The sequence below is a fragment of the Hippocampus comes genome, unplaced genomic scaffold (assembly GCF_001891065.2).
Source record: "Hippocampus comes isolate QL1 unplaced genomic scaffold, H_comes_QL1_v1.1 scaffold35, whole genome shotgun sequence".
Classification (NCBI taxonomy): domain Eukaryota; kingdom Metazoa; phylum Chordata; class Actinopteri; order Syngnathiformes; family Syngnathidae; genus Hippocampus; species Hippocampus comes.
This window is the reverse complement of record NW_017805279.1, coordinates 167140-179520: the sequence shown is the minus strand read 5'-3', so window position 1 is coordinate 179520 and position 12381 is coordinate 167140. Positions and strand designations below refer to the sequence as shown.

The 12381-nt window shown below is 43.1% G+C and overlaps 2 protein-coding genes across 2 annotated transcripts; one reads left to right on the top strand and one right to left on the bottom strand.

Moving 5' to 3' along the window:
• Positions 1-130: 130 nt before the first annotated feature.
• Positions 131-3596, bottom strand: LOC109516353 (C-type lectin domain family 4 member E-like). Its single transcript, XM_019870834.1, has 7 exons — positions 3376-3596; positions 3221-3295; positions 2336-2434; positions 2171-2257; positions 1753-1904; positions 799-923; positions 131-719 (listed from the first exon to the last, which is right to left on the bottom strand). The coding sequence occupies exons 1-7, from the start codon at positions 3440-3442 to the stop codon at positions 524-526; spliced, it is 801 nt and encodes a 266-aa protein (XP_019726393.1). The 5' UTR covers positions 3443-3596; the 3' UTR covers positions 131-523.
• Positions 3597-4539: 943 nt separating this feature from the next.
• Positions 4540-8272, top strand: ak2 (adenylate kinase 2). The gene is made up of 7 exons (XM_019870832.1): positions 4540-4746; positions 6120-6245; positions 6319-6429; positions 6509-6603; positions 6720-6792; positions 7251-7473; positions 8038-8272. The coding sequence occupies exons 1-7, from the start codon at positions 4648-4650 to the stop codon at positions 8043-8045; spliced, it is 735 nt and encodes a 244-aa protein (XP_019726391.1). The 5' UTR covers positions 4540-4647; the 3' UTR covers positions 8046-8272.
• The last annotated feature ends 4109 nt before the right edge of the window (positions 8273-12381 follow it).

Genomic DNA, 12381 nt, shown 5'->3' with positions numbered 1-12381 from the left:
CAGAAACTGTTTCAGAAAAAAAACGACACACCCACATCCCGTACAGGTGAGGTGGTGTTTATTAGCTCAAGTTAAACATGAGCTTTTTTTTTCCCCTCAATATGTGTGAAAGAAGAATCTGAATATTGCATATATGTAAAAACAAAACTTTTTGCCACTTTATTTCCAGTCAAAAGTTTTACATTCAATAAGTCACTTCAGCCTCTAAGGATGGATGTCTACTTTTAGCTCTGTTGTCTTTCGGTGGACGTTTTGCATCAAAGTGGGGGTCTCGTCAAAATGTTGTCGGTTTGCTTCATCCTCACTAGTCTTAAAATGCTAATCTGGATTGATATTAGATTGGTGGAATAAGAATTGAAACGGAAGAATCCATCCATCCATCCCTTTTCAGCAATCCCAAGGAAACGGATATTTTGTGGGGCGCTGTCGACTGAAATTGATTTCAGAGGCCCTCCTGTTTTTCCGGGTAGGCCACCTAAGGTAACTTTGACCAAAATTTTGAGTTCGCGACGGGAAATTGTGGTCAGAGGAAATTGCATAACGACCGTCCTCTCTGCGCCGTCTTCTCGCAGATGCTCTTTTGCAGGGCGTCACAGGCTTTGTCGAACCAGCACAGGAGGTCATGAGCCCCATCCTTCTCGCCCATGCGGACGCAGTCCTCACCGCCAGCCCCCTCCCTTGACCAGTTGTCAGGCTCGTTCCTCCCCCAGAATTTCAAACTGAGCAAAATGTGCGACACGAATGATGAAATTTGCCCCCCCCACATAAAAATGGAAACCATGTTTTATCTATTCCTACCTCAGATTAAGAGGTGAGCCGTCCACCCACAACCATTGATCCTCCTCCTTGGAGTCCGTCAGGCCGATCCAGAACTTGTCCTCCTGGAAGACCATTTTGTCCCTCAGTTTCCTCTCCACGAAGCTCTAATCAGGTTAGACAAAGTGCGGGTGTCAGGGGGGGTTGAAACAGCCACACCCCTTGAGGGTGTAATGAAAAGTGCGGGTGCTCAAATCACTTGCATAAGTGTGGAAGTTGTGACACGTCGCCTGCAAGTGGACTGAAAAGTGTGGATCTTGATCCCATTTCCCTAGAAGAGTGGGTGTTGTGCTCATTTACCAGGAAAAGTGTGGAACTTGAAACTTTTTCTTGAAAAATGTGGGAACAGAAACACCCACATCTTGTGTAGGGGCAACACAAGGTTATGGGTGTTGAACGCTTTGACTGGAAAATCTGCTTCCTGAAACATCGCCGTTTCCCTGTGGGTGAGTTGAAAAGTGCTGGTCTTGATCCCTCTTACTGGGAATAAAGCGGGTGTTAAAAACTTTCACTGGCAAAAGTGTGGGTGTAGAATCGCTTCCGTCCCCTGTTGGTTCTTTCAGTCTGGGTGTTTGCTTTTATGTCAAAAATGTGGGTGTTGAAACGCCCACATCAGGAGTGATGGAAAGGGTTGGTGTTGACCACTTTTCTTATAAAAGTGTAGGCGTTGATCGCTTTTACCAGGGAAAGTGTGGATGTTGGACTCTATTGTTGGCAAAAGTGTGGGCGTTGAAATACCCACTCCCCTGAGGGTGCAATTAAAGGTGAGTTGTGAAACAAGTGAAGAATTTTAGCTTATTGCGGCATCGGGAAGGAGCAATAAAAGGTTAGTTTGGCCACCGTGTTTGCAAAGGAATTGCTTGGGTCATTTGTTGCTAGGCAGAACTTGTCGACGAATTGACCTATGCCAGGAACCCAAAACGGCGGCTGTGGCACCTGCTCATCATGGCTGTCGATCTTCACTAAGTCGCTACTTTGAAGCCGGCAATAATATCTGCTCAGTTCCCAGGTTGACGTGCTGGTCGAGAACCAGTAGCAGCTTTCTCCGTGAAGCTCCCAACCTGGGTCACATCTCCAGCAGACGCTATCTTGGAAGATGACAGAGACTATATGGTAAGTTGTGGTTAACTCGAAATGCTAATGCATGCCAGTCATGCGAGGGATAAAAGGTGTGCTGTTGTACATTTAGTCATAAATTCGGGCGAGCACTCTCTGCTGCTGTTAGCATCTTAGACAAAATGCTAACCATAATTATCTGTGACGCTAGAAAGCTCAGCTGACTAAGCTGATGAGACTACCGGTAGTTATATGTTCCGCTAGTGCTGTATGTATTCCACAACAGGTTTTTACTCACTCATTGTCTCTGACTGACTGGCTTTCCACTCCTCGCGCTCAGCCTTCAGATTTTGGATTTTCTTCTTAATTTGAACATTCTGGTAAACTGCAAGAAACGAGGCGGCCATGATGAATAAATGATGTCCCTTAATATGCTAAATTGCTAAATAGAGCAACAACTCACAGACGTAACAAAGAGCGACAAGCGCCAGCACCAGGAAAACGCACAATGCCACTAAGGCCACTCTTTCCGACGTCAGTTTTGCCCTCACTGTCGTCTTACCTGTTTTGGGATATACAAAACACACACACACACACACACACACACACACACACACACACACACACACATAAATATACAGACATGTACAATTGTACACACATTGTAACATAATTAGGCAGTGATGGTGTACCACAGGGATCCATTCTAAATCCCCTTGTCTTTCATGTAAATCTCTATGTCCTGTATAGAGAATATCTCTATTCTCATGAATTTGTAAAAATATAGGATGTGAAAGACAACATAATCAATTCTAGAAATATTTCTATTAACTGCTGCTCTCAAAAAAAAAATCTCCCCTGTCAACATTTGGTCAATTTAATATACATTTTTTGCACAAATCAATGGTCACCACGTTGGTCTACTCTATTATTTATACATAAACCCAGTGACAAATACGCAATCAATTGTAGAACTGAATGACTGTCACACAGTGGAACATTTGGCAAAGATTGTGTTCCACGGGGGATCTGCTTGTCCTTCATGTGAAACGTTTTGTACTGAATATAATATTTCTATTTCTCTTGTGCTTTCTGAGTGGTCTATTCATATTTTTTATCATTTTCAAAATGTTTTTTTTTTAAATTAAATGCTGCTGCTAACTTTTGAAAGAAAAATCTCACGCACTTGACTGAAAAATTTACATTGACTTTTCCTCTTTCTTCCTCTTTTTTTCTTTCACAGTTAGCCGTCTCGCCACTGAGAATTTTGTGAGTTTAATTTATTCTGATATATTAGATTATTATTTTTATGAAAATGAACATGACAAAATTTGAGGTGGTCACCGACCGTGCTGTGGCTCCAACTGCGTTTTTGCCTCCTTGACCAAGGCGTAGTTTGTTTCAGATGATGACAAGGCTGCATCTGTCCAACCAAATTCATCCAGTTTTATGCATATATAGCAAATGAATCCACAACAGATGTACTCATTGTTCAACACTCACCCTTACCGCCATTTCCCCGAGATTTTACAAAAACCAAGTCCGAGTAGAGAACGTCACCCTCGGGCATTTTTGCACCGTGAAGAAAGTATTTCGATCTTTACTTGACTGTCTTCCAGTTTCAGGCTTACATGAGGAAGGTACATTAATCATCAAAATCAGATGGTTTGTTGTCGTCTTGAGTACCACTTCCTTTTTTTGGTGCCGAAAGAGTCTTGCAAGATCAGCAGAATTATACCCAAGAGGCGGGATGATGGCCAGTTGCCAGAAAACAGAGAAAGGGGGGAAGAAAAAAAAACACTTCTTGTAACACTATTAAGTTAGTGGAGCGTGATCATGACCTCTGACAGGAAGCAAAAAATTGACTTGACCTATAAATTTGATAAAAAGCAAAATAGACATTTTAAAACACAGATAGAGGTGCTAAAATTGGGTGATGATCAAAGTATGACGCAATTAAAAAATTGTCCTGGAATAAACCATTTTGTGAGCGGGAATATATAATATCTGATTGATTTAGCTACTGCCCTAAAAATATATATACTGTATAGAGAGAGAAAGAGAGATTCAGCACTTTATTTTTAACAAAATCTCACTTTTACAACGAAGCAAAACCAGAACAATCATAGTGCAATTAGATGAAAATGACTGCCTTTACATTACAGAATAACAAATACAAAAAAAAAAAATCTATGCAACTATTGTAAATTACAAATAGGTTTGATATAACTTTTTAATCTTTAATCGAATTGATCAATGGACATTTTGTTACCTTAATAGCATTCGGTAGTTGGCGAATTTTTATTTCGGAAAACAAGGAAAAAAGTTGAAAAAAAAGGTATTTTTTCAATTGAGATCGACACAGTAAATTAAAAATGGTTAGGCAATTATACATTTCACATTAATTCATCCATATAGTGTATTGGTTGACTTATTTAATTTTTCCTCCTAAATACTATAAAACTAACAGAAAGTGAGCTTTGCGTTCGAAAAGTGGATAAACTTTAATTTGCGATTTAAAAAAAGGTGAGGCACCTTGAATAACGTGATTTTACTTTCATCCAATCATCGCATGAGCTATTTAACAGGCAAAAGACTGCACCAATCAGAAAAGGTCATTTTTCTGTGATGGGCTGTGCTTTTGTACTTTTCATCCAATAGAAAGCGAGGAGGCGTCCTTTTCCCTTGCTGACCTGGCTGAGCTGTCAGCTGTTGAACGACGTCTGCCAGACTTGGGCCAAAGTTTCTCTTTTGGTCATTTGTCTCCTCCTGCTGATGGCTCCTAGCGCGCAGCTCAAAGAGGCGATGGCCGACGTGCACGAGGGCATCCGGGCCATTCTGCTCGGGCCGCCCGGTGCCGGCAAGGGGACCCAGGTGAGGGGGCGACGGCTAGCGTTAGCTTGTCACGGCTAGCTTGGACGCGTGGTAGTTGCTGGAGTTTAGCTGGCTGCTAACGCTAATTTTAAAACTCCTTACGTCCCGTTTTCCCTCACCCAGTGGCACGATTTTGTTCATTTTCCGATGTGTGGTACGGCTAATAGTCTTTTAAGCTTGCACAGTGGACAACTAAGAAATGTAAGGATTAAAAAAAAAAGAAATTAAACCCCAAGTTGCCCCAACTTCAGTAAAAAGCGTACACTGTGCGCCCAAAACATGTATACATTTTAGAACCAATGTCGACTGATTTCATTTTGTTTATTAGAACTATCTATTAAACACGATTTGCAAAGTGCGAACCACGCTGCAACTAGTTTTTGTGAAATTCGTCAAAATTCAAATCTCGGGTGTATTGTGTTCAAACGTCACCGACATTGCGGACAGTTAAAAATGTCATGTCGTAACACATTAGGTTTTGCAAACAAAATTATGCGGTTATGAAGCGATGTACAGCTAAATGTATGCTAGTATATGCGGTATTTAAATGTATATATTATGTTTTACGGTAATACTTAAGTCTACTTATAATTTCATATGTAAATAAAAAGCACTATGTAGAGAGGCTCTGTCACTCAAATGGACAAGCACCTTAACAAGAAAAAGTCTGTTTCCTTATACAAAGATACCAAACGTTGTTAAGTTATAATACTTACCTTTTTATCATTTAATAAAACGTAACTAACTTAAAAAAAAGCAAAGCATGGAGAGTCAATCTTGCCATGTTTTATGTGGTCCAATAAAAAAAAAATTCTCTACACGTGGGGTCTCAGAACAATGTTTTCTGATCAGAAAGCAGTTTTTCTGATACAAGTCGGGATGTGTGCAAAGGTCAGTCGTTTGGTGTGCGGTTGTGATTGTCCAGTTCAGTCCTTCACAATAGAGAACATAATAAACACAACATATATATATTTTTTATTTTAGACCCCCCCCCCCTCCCACCCCGTGCTTTTAGGGTTATTTTAAACAAGAGTATCCATAGTAGAATGTGGTGCATAGCTCCAGAATGCCAGCTAGTACTTATGTTCTACTTTTGTCCCAGTGGAGTGTCGTGTTTACAAAGTCAACACTGAACACAACTTGACGTTGCTGCAGTGTTTCCTCAGCTGGAACCGTGCACATACACACGAACAAAAAAGGACCAGTTTGCTGCCTAAACAGGATGCTGCAGAAATTAAAAAGTGACTCATCTTTAATGACCTGCCTCTTTTTTTTAGGCGGAATAGACAATCAGTCAGGGACACAATTACTTTGGCCATACTTTTTGAAAATTAAATGATTTTAATGACCCAACGCTCTTTCCGTCCCTGCAGGCCTCTCGACTAGCCGACCGCTACTGTGTATGTCACCTTTCCACCGGGGACATGTTGAGGGCCATGGTGGCATCAGGCTCTGAGTTGGGCAAAAAGCTCAAGCAGACGATGGACGCCGGCAAGCTGGTGAGCGCCGTTTGCGTCCATCATGTGACTTCCTGGGTTTCCTGTCAAGCATAAACCATTACCTGCGCTTCAGGTGAGCGACGAGATGGTGGTGGAACTCATTGAGAACAACCTGGACACGCCTCGCTGCAAGAAAGGCTTCTTATTGGACGGATTTCCCCGCACGGTCAAGCAAGCTGAGCTGGTGAGTGTCTGGTGGGTAAGCGTTGGACTTTGACGGACGGATTGTCTTGCCTTGACATCCCGCTTGGGTGCTGTTTCAGCTGGACGAGCTGCTGGACAAGCGGCACGAGCGGTTGGACTCGGTCGTCGAGTTTTCCGTTGACGATTCGCTGCTAGTGCGCAGGATCTGTGGCAGGTAATTGTTGGGTATTGTTGTTTTACATGACGCTGCTTGTCACTCATCAGGCTTATCATTTTGTTTGACTTTCTATACTTTTGCTGCTCGCTCTGATGTCTTTTCTGTCCTGGCAGATTGATACATCAGCCCAGCGGCCGCTCCTACCACGAGGAGTTCAACCCACCCAAAGAGGCCATGAAAGATGACGTAAGGCGCTCAGGGCCCCTTTTTATTTCTTTCTTCTTTGGTTGAGACGGGCTGCTGCAGAAAATCATAAAGGATTTTGCCTTTGCTTTGGCGGTAACCTGCCAAATTAGTTTAGTTTGCGGTCTAAAGGTCTGCTCTTAAACTGCAAATTAACTTTCAGACACCAAAGTGAATTTAGACAAAGTGTAGAGGACTTGAATAGGACGGCAATCATTATTCAACTCCTGTTTGTTTGTTGCGGAAATGGGCTGGTGTTTACCAAAAAAAAAAAAAATAGTGTAGGGTATGAGACCTAACATAAGCGCAACCAAGATGTCTGCCATCTAGTGGTGATCTGCGTTATTACAACTTCAATCTACAGTTGAGAGCATAAAAGTAAAAAAGGTATCCCGAAAATACAAATCTAATCTTTTCTACTTTTTTGGGTTGTGGGTCGGGGGGGCGGTTCTTCCATCCAGGTGACCGGCGAGCCCCTGATCCGCCGCAGTGACGACAACGAGACAACCCTGCGCTCTCGGCTGGACGCGTACCACCGCCAGACGGCGCCTCTGGTCCAGTACTACAGCGCCAGGGGTATCCACAGCAACGTGGATGCCGCCAAGAGCCCCGACGTGGTCTTCGCCTCCATTGTGGCCGCGTTCACCTCCGCCACACGGGCCTCCCCGGCCCGCGCCACCTCCTGTAACGTGTCCTCTTTGTACCTTTTCTTTGCGCTCTTTACATCGGTCATGATGTCATTCCTCAGCTGCAGTTTTGTCATAGCCAAAAGTCAGGAAATGCCTTTTTTTTTTGTTTTGTTTATGACCCAACTAAACTTTTAGAAGACGATGCCTGCAGTGCCTCTGCGGACCTCTGACATCATTGACTGCAAATGTGATACTGAAACAATTAGGTGGTTTCCTTCAAGGAAATGGTTGTCGTTTACCAGTTTATATCCAGATTCCCCTTGACCTCATCATTCTGTGGCTTTTTGAGTCCAGCTGGTTCATTCACAAGTTTCCTACGTACTGATGAGGGGCCGGGGGTGGGAGTAATAACAGATGTTTATGGCGTTTCCAAGTAAAAATCTTTAATCGAGCTTAACCATCCACTTTGATCTCTAATTCCCCCCCAAAATGAAATATGAGCTCATGTCTAAGCCACTTCCCAGAATGCTCCTGTGATGACTGGCTTTTAGTCTGCTCTTTAAACAAACACACCCTTTTGTTTTTTTTTTTTTGTTTTTGTTTTTTTCTTCCTCTCCAGCCGCTTGAATCCCGGGGATGCGCTCACATCAAGGACTGCAGGAATGCTGTGAGAGACAGACGGATGGGCTGGTGGTTGGTTTGTTTGGCTGGATGAAAGAGCAGAACTCCTCACGGTGATGGGGCTTTGATGCCGGGCTTCAAATTGTGGCGGATTTTCAGAGCAAGGCACGCATCTTCTTGATCATTCCCCATTCTTGGTCTTCCAATAAACCTCAGCTTTTTTCTATCACTGACATATATTGTCTCTTTTTGTCAATTGACTTTTATGCTGCACAGGTGCTGGAAACAAATACAACAGCGTGGGCTATTGCTCCCCTCCAAGCCGCCAATAAGAGTAATATCAAAACAGAAACCTGCACTTTCCTGTATTAGTGTATCTTGTCAGACTCCACCAAAATGTAGTTTTATTTGTTGAGCCACACCACAAACCCACAAATTGGTGGCTATCTTTCTCACAAACGAAATGTACAAAATTGCATTCGTCAGATACCCTTAATTCACTATTACAACACCTCCATTTAAATCTAATGGTTTATGTCTTAACCCAAGTCCCAAACACGTTTACATATATGGTTAAATGTTTTCCCCAAAAGCCTACTAATAACAGATAATTAATCGGCGCTGGAAACAAGATCGTGAGCCTGCGGGAAAGTTACAAGTTCGGGCGAATAAATGGACGCCTCCGTTATTTATTTGCCCCCAAGTGCTCTCTTGCGGGGGCGTGGTTCGAATCAGGTCGACGCGCTGACATCACTGGTCGGGGCTTTCCTCCATGACGTCACGCGCCGGAGCGGGTGGAGAAAGGGAGAGAGACAGCTGCGGCTATCACACAACGCCAGAAGATCGTGCTAAGACACTGGGGCGCAGCGATTTTTTTCACGCCACCTCCAGCTCCCGAGAGGCGGATTCGCTCAGCGGGAAGAGTCTGTCGGTCGCGGAGCTTTTTTTTTTTTTTCCGCGTTGGGAGCGGGCGATACAACCGAAGAAGGAAGCCCGCGAGAGACGCCTTCTTGTCCGCATCGAGGGCGAAAAGCTGGTAGGTGAAGTCTCTCTGCTGTTCCCGTGGAAGTACAAGAAGTGAAATGGCATTTTTCCCTTCGGGGACGCTACGCGAAATATCCCCGAGTCATGCGTCAGCGGGCGAGCACGGCGGGCACGTCCTAGCAGAGAGAACAGGCAGGATGCTAAGAAGACTTCTTACCGATTCGTGTCTCGACATGCCCTTACTGGAAAGCCAACCTCGTTAGACAGCGCATATTCACCGTCAACGCACTTAAATGGGCATGTCGCCACTGAGTGACATGATGAAAAAGATGGGCAAGTTCTCTGTGGAGATACATCGCTAAGAGTGCACATAACATCAGTCTACGCATTGTTAGAGACGTGTCCCTCTGGGGAGACAACTCTATCGAGACCACATTATTACCTCACTCGACGCACTTTTTACAGACACACCACTGTTTCAAATAATCTTTTTCTGGAGAGACACCGTGTCCTCATTGCAGAGATATGTCTTCAATGCAGAGACACATTTGGTGAAACCCCGAGTGGCTTCTCCATTGAGACAAGACGGGAGAGAAAAATCTCATTGTCACGAAAAGACATTACTGGAGACAATATGTCCTCATCGGAGAGATGATGCCGTCTCCCAAGTGTGGAGAGCCTGCTAACATTACAGGCAACATGGACATGACTAGATACATGTCTTTTTCACAACATGACTAGAGATGACTCGAGACAACATATGCTTCATTGTATAGGGAGACATAGGAGAGACATGTCCACAGCGCCGAGGCTCCTCGACCTCCGTGCGATGAGACGGCATGACTCAAGAGGACATGCCTTGCGTGTTCCATCCAGCTACAGCCCTTCCCTCACTTTTCCTTTCCAAGCTTTTCCAAACGTGTTGCCACTCCCAAAATACTCTCCCGTCCTCTCATTCCCTCCCCGTGTGTGTTTTTCCAGGGAAGGAGACACAATACATAATTCACACACAGAATCAGCAGCACAGCTGGACTGGGTGTGTGTGTGTGTGTGTGTGTGTGTGGGGCAGCAACAAACATTTTCGAGTTCAAAGACGTATGTTGTGGGTGTACATTCGGGAGTCCTTAGAATCAAAATTTCAATGAATACTTAAAAAGGCAGGATCAAAGTATGAATTGAAGTTTAAAGTGTATTTTTAACTTGACAACTGAAGTATAACAGAAAAGAGAATGAAATCTCTTCAACAATACAGTTTAGTCTAGCAAAAGTCCATTAGCTTAATGCTAACATATAATGGAAAATGTCATACTTGGCAAATGAAAATTAGCATCGAATTATTAACCTTCAAGCAACTTCTATTTAATCACACAACACGTAAGCACTTGCGACACTCGGAATTTTTTTGTGGCCGCCCACAAAACCGGCAATTATTTGTCAAGATTAGTTCATAGCTAGAAAAGAGAATGAAATCTCTTCAACAATACAGTTTAGTCTAGCAAAAGTCCATTAGCTTAATGCTAACATATAATGGAAAATGTCATACTTGGCAAATGAAAATTAGCATCGAATTATTAACCTTCAAGCAACTTCTATTTAATCACACAACACATATAAGCACTTGCGACACTAGTAAATTTTTTGCGGCTGCCCACAAAACCGGCAATTATTTGTAAGATTAGTTCATAGCTGCACCTTCTTTGAAACTAAACTTCGCTTGCTCTTTGTGCTTTGAAATGCGACCCTGCAAACTATTGTGCCGCTCTGTGTGTGTGTGTGTGTGTGTGTGTGTGTGTGTGTGTGTGTGTGTGCGCGCATCCGTTCATTGTGCTGTCATTTCCTACTCGGGATTGAAAAACCTTGCAGCTCATTGGGTCCGGCCGCACTCAGTTTACGGACTTCTGCCTCTTGTGTTCCTGGGAAGATCTGAAAACATTGCCAGTAGGAAGCAATTCTCCACCGTCTAATATGGGTGTCAAAGTTTGATGATTTCCTTTCCAGGATTGACATTAAAAAAGCAGTTGCGAGGGCCTGTTTGTCATTTTACTCACCAAAATCTCCTCGCCGCTTCCAGGGGAAAAACTATAAACCACATGCCTCATAATGATTGCCAGCTACTTGTCTCTTTTTGTCAATTGACTTTTATGCTGCACAGGCGCTGGAAACAAATACGACAGCATGGGCTATTGCTCCCCCGCCTCACTGATGGGAAACTGTAGTAAAGCAAAACAGCCAAGAACACAATTTAAAATTGCATAAAATGAAGCGAGTGTGCAAGTTTCAATCAGCAACTTGTGACGACCTTTATCGTGTCGTCGTCATTGGGACATCTGAAAGAAAAATGGCTCCAGACGCAACCCCTGGGGTACTCCCCACCACTTGTTTCAGCCGGTAAAAGTGTTTCAGGTAGAAAATCTCAAACATAGTCAGAGGTGTGTGTTTGAGTGTATGTGTGTGTGCTGGGTTAGCGCCATTAACTCGCCTCCACACACACTCGCACCCACACAAGCGAAATTTTGAGGATTTTGCATGCATGTTTACTGCATTCAGTGTGGGCGCTGCTTTGCTTGCAGGCTTTTGGAATGTTGATAGTGAACGTGATCTATTTCCCACCTAAAAGTAGTTTCAACTGGAGAGAATAATCGATTAATTGATTGCGTGATAGTTTGCATCAAGATGTACAAAAAAATGATTCATTCAGCGTAAAAAAAATTTGTCCTCTCCCATGATCAAATAATTTTCTTCAAATTTGATTAAATTGCTTCTTTAATCAATTTTCATAGTTTCAGCGACCGGGCCCCCCCAAAAAACATCTGATGTGTTTAACAAGTGAAATCTTGTCATAGTTTCATCTGTTCTCTAAAAAAAAGATGGAAGGTAAATTGCATTAAAAAAATTTGAATTGGTGGTTTTATGGCGCAACACTTTGCTTTTTTATTTTAATTTTTTTCCTCAAGTATTTTTTTTTCCCGAATTGGTGAGGGGGAAAAAATAAAATACAAAAATAAATAATACAACACGTTTAATGGCTACTTTGTGGTTTTCCAGATTAGCCATGTTTCTGCTCGTGGAGGACGTTCACTCGTAACACTCAGTTGACTTCTGGGAACACTTTTTCGGCTCATTCCAGCGGCGTTTCGGCGGGGAAAGAAAAAGGAAGGATGGAAAAGAAATTTGGGACATTTGCCAGCACACGAGGGATGGGAATGAATTCAGCCGAGCCGGAGACACCAGGATGACAACGGCGTCCAACTCTTGAGTGTCTCGAGCGAATTTCGAAGGAAGCGTTTTGACATCTTTTTTTTTTTTTTTTTTTTTTTTAAATAAATGAACAGGAAGCAGTAAACGGGGCTCCCCCCCT